This window comes from Mizuhopecten yessoensis, unplaced genomic scaffold (genome assembly GCF_002113885.1).
Source record: "Mizuhopecten yessoensis strain PY_sf001 unplaced genomic scaffold, ASM211388v2 scaffold716335, whole genome shotgun sequence".
In the NCBI taxonomy this organism is placed as follows: domain Eukaryota; kingdom Metazoa; phylum Mollusca; class Bivalvia; order Pectinida; family Pectinidae; genus Mizuhopecten; species Mizuhopecten yessoensis.
Genome location: NW_018480065.1, coordinates 66,150 through 89,284, shown reverse-complemented (window position 1 = coordinate 89,284; position 23,135 = coordinate 66,150). Strand labels below are relative to the sequence as shown.

The window sequence follows — 23,135 nt, the reverse complement described above, 5'->3', positions numbered from 1 at the left end:
ACTATGCAGCAGTGTACAATCACACAAGCCTGATCACCAGGCCTTACTGTATGTCAGACAAGCCTGATCACCAGGCCTTACTGTATGTCAGACAAGCCTGATCACCAGGCCTTACTGTATGTCACACAAGCCTGAACACCAGGCCTTACAGATATCACACAAGCCTTATCACCAGGCCTCACTGTATGTCACACAAGCCTGATCACCAGGCCTTACAGTATGTCACACAAGCCTGATCACAAGGTCTTACAGTATGTCACACAAGCCCGATCACCAGGCCTTACAGTATGTCACACAAGCCTGATCACCAGGCCTTACTGTATGTCACACAAGCCTGAACACCAGGCCTTACAGATATCACACAAGCCTTATCACCAGGCCTCACTGTATGTCACACAAGCCTGATCACCAGACCTTACAGTATGTCACACAAGCCTGATAACCAGGCCTTACAGTATGTCACACAAGCCTGATCACCAGACCTTACAGTATGTTCACAATGAAAATATATAGACTAGTAGATCTATATTCTGTCTTTGCGTATTGCAGAGTTATCTTCTCTCAAGAGCAGGTATTGATTGTTATGTCATTGGTTTGTGTGAGAAAATTACTTCGTTTTCTCAAAAAATGATGACGTTACTCTCACAAACAAGTGACGTAACAATCAATACCTGCTCCCAAGAGAAGATAACTCTGCAATACGCAAAGACGGAATAGGATTGACAATGTATAATTTAATAGTTATCTTTATACTGTAGACTTTTATTTTTATAGGAAAATACAAACATTTTGCACTAGTTTGGCCAACATAAAATCTACTAGCCCTAGGTGTGTGTCTAATGGAATTGCATTATGTACACTTCAACAATACAGTAAACTTTGGTTAACCCTGGACTGGAATTGCTTTTTTAATAAACATTTGTTGGCTTGCTATAATGTGGGGATATTTCTTGTGGTCAATCACTGTTCCTTACCATGAAAACTTTGTGTATGTGGAGGTGTACTCTAGAATCTACATTTGTAACATCTTATATTATTCCTCGATAATTTGCCTAAATATATACATGTCTATCTCAGCAATAATATTAATACATTAAGACGTATCTGAAGATGATTTTCTATTATAGATAACCACTTTGCTAAAATAGAACCGGACACTCTACGGCACACCCGATATAAATATATGTATATAAACTGAAAATGGGAGACATGTTACAGATATCACTTTGTGTGGAGTGGATCTTGATGAGCTATGGGAGGACTTATAGCTTCACCCACACAGCATGTTATTCAGTAAATATTAAGTGGAATGTGTTAAAAACAGGGTAAAATTCACACAAAGGATGTATATCTATAATGGTGATTCTATTATAAGGGAACAGAATGCAACTGGATAAGTACAAGCCAACCAGTGTTTCTTCCTCTTACACCGAGATATCATAGCAACACATTGACATCAATCACATAAGTCATGCAATGCTTTAGTCATGCAATGGTAGGATTTCAAAAAAGAAGAAGAGATTTTTTATTACTGATGCTGCATGTAATCCTTTATGTTCATCAATACCAACAACATTGAAGCACATGGAATGGCATTATAACATGCTCCAAAGTCCACGATGTAATTCACATAGGCACACAGTATGTCAAAATGTAGGTGTGTTTATGTAGTACTCCACCAGAAAAATGAATCGGTCACATTTCTTTGTGAGGTTATGTGTAGCACCCTTCCTGAAAAATTAACCGGTCACCTTTCTAATTATCATGTAAAGATAGCACTGTCCTTTAAACATGAACCATTCGGATAGCTTTGTGAACATGCGTGTACAATGTACCACCAAAACATGAACCAGTGATCACACCTAAGTGAGGGTACAGTGATGCTGGCCATGAAACATGAACCTGAAGCATCTCGTAGTGAAGGCGTATAATGCTTTCACTGAAATATTAACCAGTCATACACCTGTAAATATACATATGACGGTTGGTAAAGTACTTTCCCTAAAATATTGACCAGTAACAATTTCCTTCTAGGTACTGTTCCAGTAACATAGCTCTGAGTGACGGCGTGTCTCCAGGTACGGTGGTAATGTTCCTAAACAATGGACTAGTTACGCCTGTAAGTGAAGATGTATTTAGGTACTGTCCCTGAACCAGTTATGTCATTTAATATAGTGTAATTGAAGGCAAGTGTACTTCTGAATCATGACCAGATTTTGTTAGACTTCCTTCTAAAAGCTTCCTAGTCTTTGTACTAGTTACGTAGTCATAAACATGTTTCAATTTTTTCATGACTTGTAATAATTTGAATCAAAATTGAATAATAAATCAACAGATTGGTTAGTACTTCAACATTATGATGACTCTAAAAGGACAGAGAACAGCTCCATCACTTTGACTTGAACTCTACCAAATAGTCAACATTCTTCAAAATGAAAAGGACTTTGATAGTCTGACAACATGTAATGGTTATTACCAGGTTATAGTCATTTAATTATTGATATCAATCAAGCAATGAGCATGTGTTTGATGGTTCTGTGTTTCTTAAAATAAATAATATCCTGGCCATCTTGATTCTACACAATTTTGATGGAAAATAGATTTCTAGTGATGTATAAAAATATCATTACCCCATGTGACAGTAATGTTCAACAACAAAATGTCAACATATGTACAACACCAGCACAGTAGCCAGATGAAATAGGCAGAGGACATAAAGTACAATCCTGTAATTAATTACCAGCTTTACCCTGATGGATGTTAGCGACAGATGATCTGCCTTACACCTGACAGGAACATGTCTGTCAGCACACACAGCCAACATCAAGGCAGCTGGTCACAACAAACCTGACATAAACAACATATCTAACAACAAACCTACATCCCCTTTTTTGGCAATTAACATGTGCACTTTTATGCCACAGATAAACCTTAATGTGTGTGTTTTGGAAATTTTGGTTGCACTGATTTTACTGTACCAACAGATTTACAAACATGAATATATATACCCAAGATTGGTCTCACTGTAGTAACCTTTTCTCCTGACCATGTTATGAAGGCCTTCGTTGACACAAGTATTTTGATCATAAAATTCAACATTTGATTTCCAGCGTATATAATGGAATATTGCAAATCCTTCTTCTCCAATGTATAAAAGTGACTAGACATCTTAAGCGACACACTGTATCCAGCTCTACCTTCAGGATTTCTGGCTTTAAGTTAAAACCCATTTACCCCTAAAGTCACATTTGAACCTTACCAAATCAAAGACTGGGCAAGTCCAGCTTAAATATGTAGGGGAGAATGAGTAAAAAAATGGTGATTTTGTTCCCTTTGACAAAACATTTACTGTTCAGAAGCATATATATCTCTAATTATAGTTATATCACAACTGAAGCGAAAACTGTTTATAGGAAAGTAATAGCTTACAACCATATACTAGCCATAACATGTACCACTGTGACTGTCGTCACTTCATTGACCTAGCAATAATTAGAGGCTCTAGTGTTAATTTGTACATCATGCGTCATAGGATACTGATACAAAGGGATACAGGAGTCCTCATACAACATCCACTAATCTAAATGTTATTAACAAGCAGTAAAACAATATTTACCACAAATTAACATTTACAGAACAAAATTAAGTACATAACAGGGTTAGACACTTTAATCACGACATTTTAACATATGTTATTTCCTAGTCCTTCGTCAATGTAACTAGTCCAAGATTTCCGGATAGGAAACATCACGAAATACAGCACGAAACATCAAAAGTAATCGACTGTAGGGGACTTAAAATAATTAATGCCATAAAAATATGGCGAAGTTTAAAGAAAACTTTGACAATTATCATGCAATATATTTTATTTTAAGCTGTTTTTCTAAATTTAAAAAAAGGGAATATCCATATTAGTCTAGGCTAAAGTATAAAGTCTAAAGGACTAGCGGACTAGCGGACTAGTGTTAGTGTCGACCCCTGCATAATGGAAAGTCATTTTAACTTCATTGAAAAGGAGGCAAAACAATACTGTTACAGTGTGTCATTCCAAATCATACAATGAAGTATATTTAGCAAAATACTGAAATTGTTACCTTAAATGTTTATGAATACACACACAATGTCATATTTGCAGTTTCCCTTACCCTCTTCAAAATTTTTTAGTGGATAGGAAGATACAGATTTTATTTTTAGAAATCTCATAATTTCTATAGAAAAACTGTAACTGGCATCTGTTTTTTTTTAACCAAAGTCATTTCCCAAAATAGTCTGATAAAAAATATAAATACCTGGTCATTTTATACCTCATACTGAGAATTGTTTTTCTTTACAATTTCAAACTTATCACAATAATAACCCATGCTAAGAAAACCTTTAGACTAGTTTCACACTGAAGTGTTTGTAGATCATTCAGCCTCACTGTTATAAACCCTTGATCTGATGGAAACTGAGTAAAATGTGAAGTTTATCCAAAGAAATGGAGCTAGTCCAATCAAACTCTAAGTCAGTGAAACAAAACTATATCATAATGACCTACATCTGATAGATTGGTCAAGAACTTGAGACATATCCATATTCAAGTAAGATCGCTGTTGCATCATGCATGTATATCAAAGCCTTTTCCAGCTGATCCATAAATCATAATGACCTACATCTGATAGATTGTCAAGTAAGATCACTGTTGCATCATGCATGTATATGAAAGCCTTTTCCAGCTGATCCATATATCATAATGACCTACATCTGATAGATTGGTCAAGAACTTGAGACATATTCATATTTAAGTAAGATCACTGTTGCATGTATATGAGAGCCTTTTCCAGCTGATCCATTTGCATATCCTATTTCAATGAAATATCAGATATAGTTTTAACCTGGAAATTTTATATTTATTTCACCTTTGACCTTGAGGTTGAGGTTCCAATAAACTAATAATATTACACTGCAAACCTTCAGTGGGTGTTGCAGGAACATTTGAAATGTATATATCACGGTTCAAAAGTTATATTCCAGATAAGATTTTACTGACCTTTCACAAAGTGAAGGTTACAGTGACCTTATAATTGTGCAGGTATGATAAAGGTTAAATGAAATACCTTTGAACAATTTAAAAGCTATGACCATGACCATATTTTGATTGAAATTTTGCACTTATCTAGTTTATGACTTTGAGGTTAAGACACCAGTTACCTAATTTTAATGTACTGCACACCTATGACTTAAAAACGAAATGGGCTTATTACAGCAAAATTGAAGATTGTTATAAAACCAATAAGAGTCTAAAACACCTGCTAGTGACTTTACTGAATTCGAAAACACATCAACAAAATTTAACGTAAACAATTGTACCGTGTCATATAAATTATGAATCATAACTTGATTCCAAAATGAAACACTGAATTTCAGCAAAGCTGTCATGTGTAGCATGTCATACAGAAACCAACAAAAACATCACTTTCAAAGTTTGAAGATATAATGCAAGTTATACTGATATGAAAGTAAAAGTATGACTTTTGGTTTTCATATAAATCATGCATTGAGTACTATGTTTTTATCCTGTTGAACTGAACATTTTTTTTAAATGGAACTTCTCAAAATTACAGCATGGCATCTGTTAGTGGCAAGCATGAAATGAACTACGGAAAGTGCCCCGTCTTGCTAATCAGGACTTGTTTACAACATTCACTGAAAAAGTGTGTACTACGTATTGAATTGTTAGTTCAAATATTTGAAATCTGTGGTAATTTCAACATGGATAACCAATGTAGGAAGAAGCACTGGTGTTAGGTAATTTCACTTTACACACAGTCAACAAGATAGTAACCTGATTGAGTGAATAAAAAAACTGTGTTACTGAAAATTTTGTATAATGTCGAGTCATCGACAGGTCTGATTTGACAAAAAACTTTTGAAATGAGATACATATTGTACCTGCTGATATGTAATCAAAATAATTTAATGGTGCTAAATTGTCTATGATTTTTTTTATCCCAGAAACTTTTTTTCATTGACTATTTCAGTACATTTTGAATTTTGTGAATAAAGATCTGTTACAGGGGTTCTTCTCATACAATGATACACTACGTATGCTGAACCTTGAAGGTGATTCCACCTGATAATCAGATGTCTGCATCTAACCGTCTGTTATTATTTACTGTCTGCCCAATGATCAACACTTCTGCCTTCTGATAGGTCGAAATATCATCCTATGGGAAAACCCTGTCGGTGTTTTTAGTGAAGTCACTGGATTATATTAGAGCTGGAACGGGAACCGAGTACCCGGTCGGGTTCGGTTACGAGTATTATTCGGTTAGCAAATATACGTACCCGAAAACGCCCCAAATGTAGGACAGTATTAATTGACTTCCCGGGCAGAAATGTCGCTACTGTCTGCTGATTGACAGACCTCCAAAACACTCGTGATCTTTTCTAACATTCTGTTGAACTATGTTTATGTAACTCATCAGTCACCGGCAGCTATCGTCAGTGTTCCGACCAGAATTGATGCGTATAAATATGTGCACATAGCATTGACAACACATAAGAGTGAAGTGAGAGTACAAATTTCCCTATCGAGAGGCTAGAGATATGTTACCAATTCATAACTTTTTTGAGAATGTTTGACAACTGTATTCAAAAGACATAAGTATTGAGTTATCTTTGTGTATGCATTTAATGAATTAAGTTATCATATTTTTATCAAAATAAAGAGTCATTGATGGTCGTATTTCATTGCACAAGAAAACATGCTTACCCGGTTTCGGTTCGGATAAGCACACACGGTTATCTGAGTGGCATTTTTTCTAACCGTTGCAGCCCTAGATCATATTGTTGAACAACTTCTCCAGCAGGTGGTTTGGAGTTGCAAGTAAATGTCACATTTGATTCTTTTCAGTTAATCATAGTGAAACAAATTACAAGTTTCATAAAAATAATATTGAAACTACCAAAATTTCAGCCAGTAAAACTAATACCTTTATTTTTTGCCTTTTGATCAAATTGATGCCTTGCTTAGAAATCTGACATTGATAGTAGGTATGGACCAGAAATTAAACTGTTTAATGTAGCTCATTCAGACAAAAAGAACCTTTAAACATTCAAAAGGTGTGACCCAGAGAAGCACAACAAAATCAGTAGACATTTGACTCCAGGATTCACAACATGACCTTGAAATCCAGAGTACAAACCAGAGATTTACAGAGTCAAAGTTATGGTACAGAAAAGAATTTGGGAAGGACTGAAGAACTGACATAGATTTATCTTATACTCCAAAGGCTTCACCTGTATAACTATATAATTTAATACAGTAGGTTGTGAACAACTCCTAACTTGCTTTAAATACTGTTAAGTATTTAGCAAATGAACAGTTATGATACATTTCTTTAAAAGGATCAGAGCATACAAATATATAAAATTTGATTTCTAAGAAAATGATTAATGATATTAATCAGCATACAGTGTACATCATTGCTGAAGCATTCCTTTTATTCATGAGTATCTAAAAGGATTTCTGAACTTGATCATCATTTTGAACCTATCGCAAAGAGAAATTGACTGATTTTATTGCCAGCAACTTATACATTTTTAAAACGTATGTGTTAATTTAGGTTTCATTAGTCAATTGCCTGATGAAGGCTGACAACACCTTTTGTATTAGTTTAAATATCAAAATGGCACACATAAACATTTCAATGGTTGAACTACAAATAAACCTGCAAACAAAACAAACAGTGCCAGCAGAGAGATTGTTCAGGGGCTCTCACAGATATTTTATACAGGATACAGTATCAATAACGTCTCCCGGCTGAGAATAATAATATCTGTCGCTCTAGATGACTAACTCTCTTATTAAATCCAAAGTGTCCCCACTTTGAAAACATAACAGACATGTGAGGAAAATTTTACAAGTCATGACAGTGATAGTTGCAAAGCAAATATTGTTAAATTCTGGATTTGTTAACGTAAAACCAGTATTCCCTTACATTATTCTGTGTTCGAGAAGAGGTTTAATCCCATTCAACCTCACATCAGAATGTTTTTTCACTTTTTGTATATTTGTAAACAACTTTGAGTTTGACTACTTCTTTAAGTTACAGTTGTTATTCGATTCCGTAATTAATGTGTACCTTTCAGTAGTGGCAGCTTCACAAGTTCTCTGTTTTTAGACACGTTGAATCTTGATGAATTTTGTCTTTTGTCTTTCTTGACGTGAGGGGGGCCGGAGAATTTCATTTTGGAAATCTGTGCTGGAGGTGGATGCTGCTCGGCATTTTGATTCGCCGCCTTTTTCTTTGCCTGTAAACAAACAGACATGGGTTTATGACGGCAGGAGTTCACTAATTTCTACAAATGGGAATACAAGCAACACTATGAATGAAGGAGAAATTTGCATTTGAGGCAAGCCGCCATATTTGATACCATGTCAATATGGCTGCCATCTTTGGTAGGGAATGTTTCGTATACATAGACAAACAATAACGAACTTACCTCATTTTCTGCATTTTCAGTACTTTCTTTCGCGTTTGCTTTTGTTCCACCAGTAGTCTTTGTAACTGTCTGTCAAGTAAACAAACAAAAACATCCATAATTATCGAAATAAGCTGTGTTTATTCGTCAAGCGGCGTGTCTGTCAGTCGGAATTTTGACATGTCAAACGGGAAATCCATGGATAATTCATTGGTTCAAGACACAAAAGTTGAAGGATCGAATTCATACATGTAAATGCGACTACCAAAACACCTACCTTCTCTTTCTTTGGTTTATTTGGCATGTCGAAAAGGAAAATTTCCCCCCAGGAAGAACGTTTTCCCTTCCAACAATGTACAGATCGCTTCAACACCAAACAAGCGATTTGATTGGTTGACCCAAGTCACATGGAATTGTAAGGTTTACCTGTGGTCATGTGACTGTAAAGTTTACAAGTGGTTACCACACATTTAGACACAAAAACAGGTACTCATGCGGCATACATGTTAATGATAGAGCGATGCCTAATTAACACCACTAACATTTTAAAGCATGTTTCCAACACCAGTAAATATAAATCTCATTTTTAATGAACTTATATTTGACTACTCCAATGTTAGATAATTGATAACGTACAGTAGGGCGTATATTACTGACACTGCTGTACGCTAGCTACTTAAATTTGATATAGTTTCTGAATTTTTTTCGGTGTTCATACCAGTAATATAAAAAAAATATCAATGCAAACCTAGGTCGATCAGTTCAAAACAATAGTTGTAGATATATGGTATGATTCTATAAATAATAATAGGATATTATACTATTTTGATTATTAATAGTTAACATTATTATCGTTGAGGTATTGTCATATGTGCGTCATGTCAATAATAATAACATGAACACCTTTTTTCAGATTAGCACTATTAAATTTGGTCGTTTATTGATCACTTGCTTGTATATACAAATTAACAAGCTATCGTTTGTAACGTTTAAATTACATGCATCGTGTCAGATGAACGTTTCATAATCTATAACAGTATTTTTTTTATGTCAGCTTATTTTTGGGTTACTTTCAGGGATGTCGATCACACCAACAGCATACATTACTGAATAAAAAGATGCATGTGTTTAAAACATTTGAATCGAGGTCCTAATTCAGACCTTCAGGCGTTTTATACTAAACACATTCATTATATATCAAACTCAATATTCCTAAAGGCGTTTTAAATTTGCCGTAACACGGGGAAAAGAAAAAGAAAAGAAAAGTTAGGTAAATGGGTAAAAGTGAATGTCAATAGTTTATATATGAAAAGAACATTTTCAGGGAATGAGGTAAATACAAACGGTAATAATACGCCCATAATATCATTGTAAGTATGGTGTACATATCTACTAAAACTAAACGAAGATAAAAAAAAAAAAGCATGCATATATGTTCAATCAAGCTGTACGGGCCATGATGTTTGAAAATGAGGCAGGATGTCGTGAAATGATTCTTAGGCATGACCTTGACCATATGACCTTTACCTTTATCTTATATAGAGAGATTGTTTCATGTATTTTGGCTGATTTTTGTCGGGAACCTGCGGACAAGCCAAATATGTCGTTTTCAAATTATCTTGTCGATATTCTAGAGTTGTGACCTTAATCTTGAACGTATGGCATTGACTTTCAATTATAAGAACATCAAAAGAGACCGATGTCATGAATAAATGCGTGGATTTCATGAAATTTGGTTGCAGACTTTTGTCAGGAAGACCAATTAAGTTGATAAACGGATGGACATATATACTAAGCCAAAGGTTGGCGTATATATACAATTATATTAACACATGACGATTTTTTTAATGTGGTGCTCGATTGCGCTTCATAATAGTATATGATTGTTCCAGTAGTATGAGCGCAGCAGAATGGAAAACAATGTATTATTTTGTACAAACAACGCAATAACGTACATAATAAGATATGTATTTACATATGAAGAGGACGAACAGGAAACATCTACGGAGATCGTTTGACGAGGGCTCTAACCAGTCAACATAGGCCAACATATTTTGGTGCGGGTTGTCTTCGGTTATGATTTTTTTTATGGACTCAAATGGTCACGTACGTAATGGTTAAATAATACGTAGAAAGTATTTAATATACATTTTAGAATCATATCTCAATTGCTTGTAAGATGTACCAGGGCTATGTTATTTTAAATGATCTGATAAATGCCCCGATTTCAGGTCAAAGTTAGAACACGACGTGTTTGTGTTTCTAACAATCGTTACTTTTAAATAACAAAAAGGTTCAACACTCAGTAAATCTACAACTCTGAACAACTTTATTGGATTATTGCATTTTTTTTCATTGAAACGTTTGGATCGATTTGCAAAATAAACAATACAAAAAAGTAATACATACTTACGTCTGCTCTTCCCACTTCAAAATATTTTTTAATTAAGAGACATTTTCATGCAAAAGCTATAGACCATTAGATCATCTGAAATAAATGATTTAATTCTATCCTACTGGAATTGTTTCATTATTTCTTGCGATAAGGTATAAATAATGATATAATTTGAATAACTGAATTTTATAAGACCAAACTACATATGTATATGAAGCAATATATGGATTAAACTTACCGCTCGTGAAATATCTAATATCAAAAAGTAAGTATCATACTTATGTTCGGAGCTGGAAGAGGTAATTTACACGTTTATACAAATTAAAGAACGCTGTTCCTATTGCTGTGCTGATTGAGTTAAATCAATTAAACCCCTGATGTAAAACCGCCTGTGTATAAGGGGTTTGTTATTGAGGTCATTTAAACAGTACGACAGGTATTAGTATGTGCTATTATCACAACTACAAACATACCAAACAACTGGAAACTCAATAGTCATGTTACGTATGTGTTTACCTGTCGCTAGGTGATTCAGGGGAAACAACTCCAACTTAAGAAGTAAACGGAAAAAGAAAATATGCATGCATGTAATTTTTTTAATATTTACATCTTAGATTTATTTACTGTACCTGCGATACGATTGAGTTTGTATTTACACGTTACCCTTTTAATTTACAAAAAAGAAAAATGACTTTTAATATCACGCTTTTAACACTTAAGCCCCGAAACCCCCTGGGTTTTCCACTGAGGTCTTTATTAGTTTAACCGTCTCATTACGGTTCAAAGTTAGTCGGTTATACAGACCATATATAGATTCTAGATTTCTTGTTAAGGTAATCAAACAAGGATCGTCACGGATCAGAGAGAATAATGAAGGTGTTAGAAAAATCTATTTAGATCTGTTTGTGGCAGGGGTTTCAATGTAGTTGGTTTACATTTTAAAGATTTTTTTTTAATTCAAGAAACATATACTGCTATAGATTCAAACCACGAAACGTACATTATATCGACAATTTGTGATATCTGATACATGAATTTAGTACATAGTACCATTAATTAATTTGAGAGAGAGAGAGAGAGAGAGAGAGAGAGAGAGAGAGAGAGAGAGGGGGGGGGGGGGGGGCGGTGGTAGTTGACCATAAATAGGACGTCAAGGATGTCTAGACTCATTGATAGAACATGTCTTTACCGCCATCGGGAAAGGGGGTAGGGATGGGGATCGCGGTGTTCTAGATAAGGTAGTCTTATAATTCTTGCTCAATACAATTGCAATGGATAACCATCAGATCATCTTCGATAGCCATTACTTCTCAACAAGAGATGTATATTAAGAGCAAACCCTTGGATTTCAAAACTATCTTCGGGTTTCTTGCTAAAATTTTCATAGTGATGTCCATTTAAAATTTGGTGTACGCAAGAAGAATTCTGAGACGTGTTCAAATTGTAATATAATGGGATATAACAGAGCAGCTCAAATGTGTCTACCTATGAAATCTATTCTGTAAAGACTAAATGTGCTCTGTTTAAAAAGTTCAATGAAAAGTTCAACGAAAAAGATGTTTGTACGACTTGATATATTGTTAGTAACGCCGATCCTATGCGGATTTGTTTATAGTAAAGATAATCTTAAAATTTTAAACGTTGTTTTTTTAAAGAAACGGCAACATTAATCTTTTGGTCTTTAGATATGACAAATATTGATGTTTGGTCACGTGGCATCTGGACATTGGAAGTTTGTTAGTGCAGACTTCGATAATCCCGACAATCTAACTTCCGGACACTCATAAGCTTTCGGGCACTGACACTAGGCTAAATACTTCCACACAAGGCTTCCAAACTATCAGGCTAAGCCCCGAACACCGGACACTCGCACTAAGCTATTAGACTTTGACACAAGGCTTCCAGACTATCAGACGAAGCCCCGAACACCGGGCGCTCGTACTAAGCTATTGGACTTTGACAAGAAGCTTCCAGACTAGCAGACTAAGCCCCGAACACCGGGCGCTCGTACTAAGCTATTGGACTTTGACACAAGGCTTCCAGACTATCAGACAAAGCCTTACTAAGCTATTGGACTTTACTATCAGACGAAGCCCCGAACACCGGGCGCTCGTTCTAAGCTATTGGACTTTGACACAAGGCTTCCAGACTATCAGACGAAGCCACACACACCGGACACTCGTACTAAGCTATTGGACTTTTACACAAGGGCTCCGGATTCTCGCACTGGACGCTCGTTCTCTTCCAGACACTCACAGGAAGCTTCCTGACACTTATACTCATACTAAGCCTACCAAAACTCACATAAGTTTCCAAACTCACACTTAGCCTATGGACACTCACACGTAAGTTTACAGTCATACGAAATATCCAGTCTGTCTGTCACTCACAATCAGGCTCTGTTTCTAAAAGGAGTCAGAATTATCAATGATGTGATTGGACATAACGGAAAATGTCTTCCATATGAAAAATTTCAACGTAGATATAATATAGGATGTACTTTTCTAAAATACCAGGGCATAGTATCTGTAATTTCAAAGGACCTTCATCAATTTCAACAATTTAATACACATATACCAGTACCGTACCCATATATATCCCATTGAACTTAATAACTATTCTTAAAAGTAATAAAGGAGCTAAAGACATGTACAATATACTTTGTAAAAACAATGTTTTACCAACTTGCAAACAAAATTGTGAAAATTATAATACGGAGTGGCTATTGACACTCGGGCTAGATAACGAAAAAACGGTGTGCCGGGTAGCGGAGAGTAATAGTGTGTTGACGGTTGTGTGTATCCTGATAGGGCTAACAACGAGAATATAAGCTTTGCTATTGACACTCGGGTGGTAATAGCGACGGCCATTATAATATCAGTGATGAGTCATGGAAACAGATCTACAAACTTCCTTTCCGGATCACTAAAAACTCTAAACTACAATGGTTTCAGTACAGGATCAATCACCACATTCTAACTACCAACTCTCTTGTTTCTAAAATGGGATTAGTTGAAAATTCATTTTGCTCTTTCCGTAAAACACATCGGCAAACTATTGAACACATTCTATGCGACTGCCATGAAGTTAAAAGATTGCTTCATAATTGTAAGAGGTTAACCCAAATTTTTCATATCAACTACACATTGAATAAAAAACAATTTAATTTTGGTATAACTTGTGCAGGCGAACCAGATGCGGAAGTTGACAATTTAATAAACTTGATAATTAAATATTATATCTTTAAAACGAAATGTTTTAAAAATAAACTATCTATATGAGCACTTCTCAATGAAATTAAGGAAACATACAAAGTACAAAAACACATTTCAAACAGTAAATATGAGTCAGAAAGGTTTCTAGGATATTGGAGAAAATGGTCCCCACTGATGTAGACACCCTGACAATATGCCAGATTATATGCACAATAACAGTGATTTTTTTATTCATAAGTATGCTTTGTACAAACTCAAATATCTACAGAGATCATTTCGTTGATATAAGTGTTATACAATGACCTACCTAACAGTAGCCCTTCTATAACACAACCGGAGAATAGACAACTTTTGCACATAATTTATACTTATTTATGTTATTGTTGTCTCAAGTTTTTTAAATGTATGTTTGTATGCAAATTTGTTTATTTATGTTATTTGTTTTGTGTCTATGAATGTATATATATATATGTGTGTGTATGTTTGTATACATGTTATTGTATGTACATGTTGTGTGTATCAATGCAAGTAAGTGTTCGTCCTTTATGTTAGGTTCAAATGTTTTAGTATCTCCATTCAATTTATGAAATATGATGAAAGAAAGAAAGTGAAAGAAAGACGAATGTTGAATGAAAGCCCTCCTATGAGAGGACAATACATTGTTAAGGGGGAAGATTCCAGGGCTCCTCAACCTTGGCATCCTCCGTAAACACTTGCTGAGGAAGTAAAATATTTGAAAAAATAAACAAGAGGCCCAATTGGCCTGAATCGCTCATCTGGTATTAATCTCACACTGCAGGCAGAATATCATTGTTTGATTCATAAGAACCTATTAAAAGATTTAAACATTTGACGCCCGTGACCTTGAATGTCGAACAAGGACATTAGGTTGAACAGAGTTTATAGTCTCCCAACTCAGCATGCTTCTAGCAAGATATCATCACCCTGTATCGTTTGGTTATACAGAACAAATCATTTAAAGATTTAAACATATATTTAAAAGCATGTTAATGGCCAAATATCATCACCATAGCTGTCTCGGTTATTTAGAAGAAGTTGTTTAAAGGTTTTAAACATAGTTGACCCCTATGACCTTGAATGTAAGTCAATGTCGTTTATTTGAACAAACTTGGTAGCCCTTCATCCAAGCATGTTACTGGCCAAATATCATCACCCTAGGCCTCTTGGTTATTCAAAAGAAGTTGTTTAAATGTTTTTAACATATTTGACCACTGTGACCTTGAATATAAGTCAAGGTCATTTATTTGAACAAACTTGGTAGCCCTTCATTCCAGCATGTTACTGGCTAAATATCATCACCCTATGCCTCTCAGTTATTCAGAAGAAGTTGTTTAAATATTTTTAACATATTTGACCCCAGTGACCTTGAATATGATTTAAAGTAATTAGTTTGAACAAACTTAGTAGCCCTTCATCCAAGCATGTTACTGGCCAAATATCATCACCCGAGGCCTCTCAGCTATTCAGACGAAGTTGTATAAAGGTTTTTAACATATTTGATCCCTGTGACCTTGAATATAAATCAAGGTCATTCATTTGAACAACCTTTGTAGCCCTTCATTTCAGCATGTTACTGGCCAACTAGCATCACCCTAGGCCTCTTGGTAATTCAGAAGAAGTTGTTTAAAAGTTTTTATTATATTTGATCCCTGTGACCTTGAATATAAATCAAGGTCATTCATTTGAACAAACTTGGTAGCCCTTCATATCCGCATGTTACTGGCCAAATATCATCACCCTAGGCCTCTTGGTTATTCAGAAGTTGTTTAAAGGTTAAAAAACATATTTTACCCCTGTGACTTTGAATATAAGTCAAGGTCATTTATTTGAACAAACTTGATAGCCCTTCATCCCAGCATGTTACTGGCCAAATATCATCACCCTAGGCCACTTGGTTATTCAGAAGAAGTAGTTTAAAGGTTAAAAACATATTTGACCCCTGTGACCTTGAATATAAGTCAAGGTCATTTATTTGAACAAACTTGATAGCCCTTCATCCCAGCATGTTACTGGCCAAATATCAACACCCTAGGCCTCTTGGTTATTCAGAAAAAGTTGCTTAAAGATTTTAACGTATTTGACCCCTGTGAGCTTGAAAATAGATGAAGGTCATTTATTTGAACAAACTTTGAAGCCCTTCATCCCAGCATGTTTCTAGCANTTCGCGCACACTTGTCCTTAATCCATGGCAAAGCTTCCGGACACATGTTATCTCCCGGACACTCTGACATAGTTTCACGACAATCACACTTAGTTAGCTTCCTGACACCCAAATTAGACCTGAAACAAACTACTGAAACCTCCTGAAACTCATACACATACAAACATATACGGAAAGTGGGGTTAGGATATGTGCCTCGTTCCTACGGAAGAAATGGTCGATGACATACCTTTTCACAAATTAAAGACCAAATAAATGGTTAAATCCTTGAAACGAGAAATTTCTAAAGAATATGTACGAAGAATGCCAAGGGTTTCAATTTTTAATTTGTGTGAAGCATGAAAATATTAAATTGTTTTACTGAAAAAAAACCAAAAACAGAAACTGAAGAATTAGTTTATTGTTTACATAAGGAATAGGTCAGTTCAAATTGGTCGATAAAGAAATCACTTCAACACACAACCACACACCACCACCTCTTCTCCATTATATGTCATTATATAATTATGTTAAGAGAAATCTGTTGCCGTTTCTGCTATACGGGTGAATATTTATCTCCTTGTCATGAAATGAGTTTATCGAATGCAATGCGATTCTATCATGTAAACGGTAGAACATCAGTCTGAAGTCCATGGTTCGAATTCATGTCTAGCCCCGGTTTTTCTACACCCAGAACACTGTTGTCGATTGTATTTTGTTTGTTTCATCATTATTTCACATTAAAAAGTATCGTAAGGTATGATTTTCTTTTCAGAAATTATTTATCAAAGCTATAGTCATGTCGGAAACACCAGTTTCCAACACTTAGTAGCCCTTTTTGACAGTGGTACGGGGATCCTAAGAGCGGAGTGAGCAGGCCAGAGTACCAATGATTTGGTTTTATTTCACGGTGCTATTGTGGATTTTTTGATATTCGAAACTGAGTCCTAATCACCGAAGACCTTTATTAGTCCTGTCAATATCATTTAAAATGAATTCCTATAAACCTCATAAGTACTTAAGGGGACACTCGACTCTATAGACATAGTTTTTTATGCTAAACACGAAAAACTACACCGTAAGGATAAACTGAGTAGTAATTGGTCCCTGCTAACGAACGAATAAAGATACCAAGAATATTGCTTAAACTTGAACCAGACACAAACTCCTAAAGATATTCTTTCAAGTTATCCATCATTTTCAAGATTCGAGGCCATTGGCATAACGGCGTGACATGCATAATATACGTGATTTATAAGTCGTCAAAATTTGGAGTCGAGTCGTCGTAAAACCGGGGTATATACCGGTATATATATAATTTTTTTCCGGCAGGTGTCTCGATACATTTTCTCATCCGATCGAGAAATCGAACCATGGCCGCCGGTTTTGATATTAGCCAGAAGCGTTATGCACTGCACCTAATGTCACTTTTCCGTCATCAGAGGACTACCAAAGTTCAGGTTACAAATGACACGGGTCTTCACTACACTGGTAACGGATGAGGAGATTGCTCATTTCGACAATACTCTTTGTACGTAGACTACTCGGGGATGGTAAGAAAGGCCTTTCGCCATCAACTGCTGTACAGCAATCTGCTTTTCCTACAAACTCTTTCAATTTCAACGTGTTTTACTCACTATTTTACTTAGGTCCCCGCCACTAGTTTCCAAAAATATTTTAAAGCCGAGAACTAATTACTTAGGTGCACTCGGGTTTGTTATAAACATTTTAAACGAAGGAGAACTAAAGAGGGCCCTGTGTTTTGTTATAAACATGTTTTAGTAAGGAGAACTAAAGAAGTCACTGTGTTTTGTTATAAACATGTTTTACTAAGGAGAACTAAATGTTTCCCAGTGTTTTGTTATAAACATGTTTTACTAAGGAGAACTAAAGAAGTCCCTGTGTTTTGTTATAAACATGTTTTACTAAGTAGAACTAAAGAAGTCCCTGTGTTTTGTTATAAACATGTTTTACTAAGGTGAACTAAAGAGGTCCTTGTGTTTTGTTTTAAACATGTTTTACTAAGGAGAACTAAAGAAGTCCCTGTGTTTTGTTATAAACATGTTTTACTAAGGGGAACTAAAGAGGGCCCTGTGTTTTGTTATAAACATGTTTACGTAAGGAGAACTAAAGAAGTCCCTGTGTTTTGTTATAAGCATGTTTTACTAAGAAGAACTAAAGAGGGCCCTGTGTTTTGTTATAAACATGTTTTACTAAGTAGAACTAAAGAAGTCCCTGTGTTTTGTTATAAGCATGTTTTACTAAGAAGAACTAAAGAGGGCCCTGTGTTTTGTTATAAACATGTTTTACTAAGGGGAACTAAAGAGGGCCCTGTGTTTTGTTATAAACATGTTTTACTAAGGGGAACTAAAGAAGTCCCTGTGTTGTGTTATAAACATGTTTTACTAAGGAAAACTAAAGAAGTCCCTGTGTTTTGTTATAAACATGTTTTACTAAGGGGAACTAAAGAAGTCCCTGTGTTTTGTTATAAACATGTGTTACTAAGTAGAACTAAAGAAGTCCCTGTGTTTTGTTATAAACATGTTTTACTAAGGGGAACTAAAGAAGTCCCTGTGTTGTGTTATAAACATGTTTTACTAAGGAGAACTAAATGTTTCACAGTGTTTTGTTATAAACATGTTTTACTAAGTAGAACTAAAGAGGGCCCTGTGTTTTGTTATAAACATGTTTTACTAAGAAGAATTAAAGAAGTCCCTGTGTTTTGTTATAAACATGTTTTACTAAGGAGAACTAAATGTTTCCCAGTGTTTTGTTATAAACATGTTTTACTAAGGAGAACTAAATGTTTCCCAGTGTTTTGTTATAAACATGTTTTACTAAGGAGAACTAAATGTTTCACAGTGTTTTGTTATAAACATGTTTTACTAAGGAGAACTAAATGTTTCCCAGTGTTTTGTTATAAACATGTTTTACTAAGGAGAACTAAAGAAGTCCCTGTGTTTTGTTATAAACATGTTTTACTAAGAAGAATTAAAGAAGTCCCTGTGTTTTGTTATAAACATGTTTTACTAAGAAGAATTAAAGAAGTCCCTGTGTTTTGTTATAAACATGTTTTACTAAGGGGAACTAAAGAAGTCCCTGTGTTTTGTTATAAGCATGTTTTACTAAGAAGAACTAAAGAGGGCCCTGTGTTTTGTTATAAACATGTTTTACTAAGGGGAACTAAAGAGGGCCCTGTGTTTTGTTATAAACATGTTTTACTAAAAAGAACTAAAGAAGTCCCTGTGTTTTGTTATAAGCATGTTTTACTAAGAAGAACTAAAGAGGGCCCTGGGTTTTGTTATAAACATGTTTAACTGTACAGCAGAACTCACCAGAGATCCCTGTGTTTTGGTATAAACATGTTTAACTGTACAGCAGAATTCACCAGAGATCCCTGCGTTTTGTTATAAACATGTTTAACTGTACAGCGGAACTCACTAGAGATTCCTGTGTTTTGTTATAAACATGTTTAATTGTACAGCAGAACTCACTAGAGATCCCTGTGTTTTGTTATAAACATGTTTAACTGTACAGCAGAACTCACCAGAGATCCCTGTGTTTTGTTATAAACATGTTTAACTGTACAGCAGAACTCACCAGAGATCCCTGTGTTTTGTTATAAACATGTTTAACTGTACAGCAGAACTCACCAGAGATCCCTGTGTTTTGTTATAAACATGTTTAACTGTACAGCAGAACTCACCAGAGATCCCTGTGTTTTGTTATAAACATGTTTAACTGTACAGCAGAACTCACCAGAGATCCCTGTGTTTTGTTATAAACATGTTTAACTGTACAGCAGAACTCACCAGAGATCCCTGTGTTTTGTTACATGTGTTTTAATGTCAAAAACTAACTGTTTAGGTCTTATAGGATTCGTTATAAACATGTTTTACTATACCAACTTTTTGAGAAACTTCATTATAATAACCAAGATTAATAAGTACTATATTTATCAAGGATAAAATGGCATCAATCTTCTGCCAATCTGATGATATATTTCATCTCAAATGAGTCAAGATCTACAAATGAAGCTACAAGCCTTGTCATAATACACCCAAGATATATGGTATGTACCTCCACGACCTTTGCAAATGGATCGTAAGGAAATGAAGACCCTCTGATAGATAAATAAGCTAGCAGGGTTTTAAAATGCAAATGCGGGGAGATTAATGCCACTCGTAAGAGATTAAAAATTGCCCAAAAACTAAATCATGCAACAAATGATTTTAATGTTCAGAATATGACATTAAAAGCAACATATCTGATAATGATCCATGTTCCAAAAAGACATCTAGTACATACATAATTTTCAAAATTAACAACACATTACAAATTCTCCCATATACCAGACACGATATGATGATATATTCTTCGTACATGTACAAATAGTAGAAAAAACACTTGTCTCCCTATACATTTTACCTTATATTCTATGCATGTGTTTACATTGATAACACCTGCAAAACTTGATGACACCATCATGCCATTTGGCATTCTGAAACAGATATTGGGAGCTATGTATTTTCAATTTCTCATCTGAAGACACCAACAAAGTGATTAAAATGGAATCACAACTCAAAAGAGAGAAATTCTCATGCACCGAAATAAGTTTAACTCCACCATGTTCTACTTGTAGCTTCCAATATTTTATATACATTTTTTATGAAACATCTGTATTTTACCTGTGATAAGCCCTTGATAGGTAATAATTAAGCTCACCCTTTTGGTATCCCTTTTTATACACATGTTGTTCATTAACAAGCTCACCCTTTGTTAAACATTTTTTTTTTTTTTTTTTTAATTTAGCCGATCCCTTGTCAGACAGACTGTACATGTGTACAGTTTAATTTTAAGCCCACCCTTGCTAAAAAACAACAACACATTTTTTGTGCAAACAGATTTTATAGAAACTCCGTTTTAAGCCCACCCCTTGCTAAACGGATTTTACATGTGTTCTGTATAAAGCTCAATCCTTGTTAAACAGACTTTACTAATGAGCATCATAACTGGCAGTAAGCACTTTTTGCGTAGGTTTGCTACATGAAAGAACATCAAACAGAACTTTTGTGTTACATAAGATAACCCTTTCTTAGAATTAGGTTGTGAGATAGTCACAGGTAAAATACAGCTGTTTTATGTGTGGATGGACACGTATGTATTACAGTTACATTCTATTTTGGCACATATTTGTGTTTACAATCGCCACATTAGGAAAGAAAACATCAACATCTTCGATACAAATTAAAGTAATTTTTCAAAGCTATGTTTAGGTTATCAATGCCCCATTAGATGTTAAAGGTAATCATATAAATAGCTGCAATATCGCGAGGATTCATCTTAAGTCTGGCCTAGAAATGCCCATAACATGACTGGGTATATCTTATATATACCCCCACTTTATCAAGATGTGAAAATCGGATACCAGCTTGCGGTGAATACTTTCTCCATTAGTAGGTAACTGGTTGTAACTTGAGGTGGGTTGGCCACTCAAACTGGGTAAATCATCCTTTGTTGGCTAGTAAACTCACAAAGAAGAATTTAAAAATCTTGTTAGTTTTGCTGCAAAATAATTGAGTGATGGAGCATAACTTCCTTGTTCCAGTTATTGTAAAACTGCAGGATAATATATATTTCCACCCGTGAATTGAAGGATGAGTTCTACACAGATAAAATCTGTTTAACAAGTCAAAAAGAGTCTTTGATGTGGGATGGGGTGAAAATATGTCCGTTTACAGTTTCCTAACCATGTATCTACTCCGGTAATCTGTTGTAATATGGGTCTTAATCATATAACAACTTTGAAAAAAAAAGAATAACTTTAGCTTTTCACGTCTAGAAATGGTCATAATGAACTCGAACAATTTCATGTTGGAAAGCAGGAATGAAAACATAGTTGGGTTTGTTACTAGCACTTAGAAGTGAAAGAAATATTTCCTCTAGTTTTTATGAATCCCTAGGAGCATTATTAGTGCAATTCTTTGCATACTAGGTGACACGAGCACCCATATACCTCAGTACCTGGCATTCAAAAACAAGTACATGTACTTGTTTTCTTATGATGTATTGCTTAATGCTATTTAGTTTGAGAACTTATGCTTTTCAAGCACTTTTTAACATCTATATTAGAAAATTATGGAACATTTCATTTGATATTTTACAGGAATTGTGTCTGAAAACAAAATGTACACTTGTATCAGACAGCAGGTATATTGCACGCGTAAACAAGCACTTCAGTGATCACAGGGTTTTGCCCATACATGCTATTAAGGATCCCTGTCCCACTGCACTGTGTTTTTTTTTCAGTATATACATTAACCTTTCCTTATAACTTCCGGTTGGATATAACTGTAGAACAGCCGGGCCAGGACACTTTCACTGACCAGGTAGCTGAATTGGTTAGAGCCATGACATAACAAATAACCAGGTAGCTGAATTGGTTAGCGCCATGATATAACAAATAACCAGGTAGCTGAATTGGTTAGAGCCATGATATAACAAACAACCAGGTAGCTGAATTGGTTAGAGCCATGATATAACAAATAACCAGGTAGCTGAATTGGTTAGAGCCATGATATAACAATCTAAGTCCAGTGTCCCAACCCGGGTCTAGCCCCACCCAACTTTTTAGAGTTTCCTTTTCCAACACTTAGTTCCAGGTTTTGGCGGTGGTACAGAGATCCTTGATATTTAAATTTCTAGAACATATAAGGAATGACCAATCACATCCCATCGTTCTCACCATGTGATCAGATGTAGAGTATCCCAACACCAACCTTATAAGAAATATTCTAAAAATGATCTAAATCAGCAAATGGTGTATTTATGTTAATTTGTTGTTTGGTGATACCGGACTGTGAGCAACAGGGTTTGTCTAGTTGAAGCGTAGTCATCT

The 23,135-nt window shown here is 35.1% G+C and overlaps 1 protein-coding gene across 26 annotated transcripts in view; it reads right to left on the bottom strand.

Annotated features, from left to right (window-relative positions):
* Positions 1-8,850, bottom strand: part of LOC110443252 (serine/threonine-protein phosphatase 2A 56 kDa regulatory subunit delta isoform-like) — a 45,017-nt gene extending 36,167 nt beyond the window's left edge. For all 26 annotated transcript variants that reach the window (XM_021487350.1, XM_021487349.1, XM_021487345.1 and 23 more), the window contains exons 1-3: positions 8,744-8,850; positions 8,488-8,556; positions 8,127-8,295 (exon numbers count right to left, since the gene is read on the bottom strand). In XM_021487350.1, coding sequence (XP_021343025.1) covers positions 8,127-8,295; positions 8,488-8,556; positions 8,744-8,770 — 265 coding nt within the window. In that variant the 5' untranslated portion in view covers positions 8,771-8,850. The remainder of the gene's footprint in view (positions 1-8,126; positions 8,296-8,487; positions 8,557-8,743) is intronic.
* Between the last annotated feature and the right edge of the window lie 14,285 nt (positions 8,851-23,135).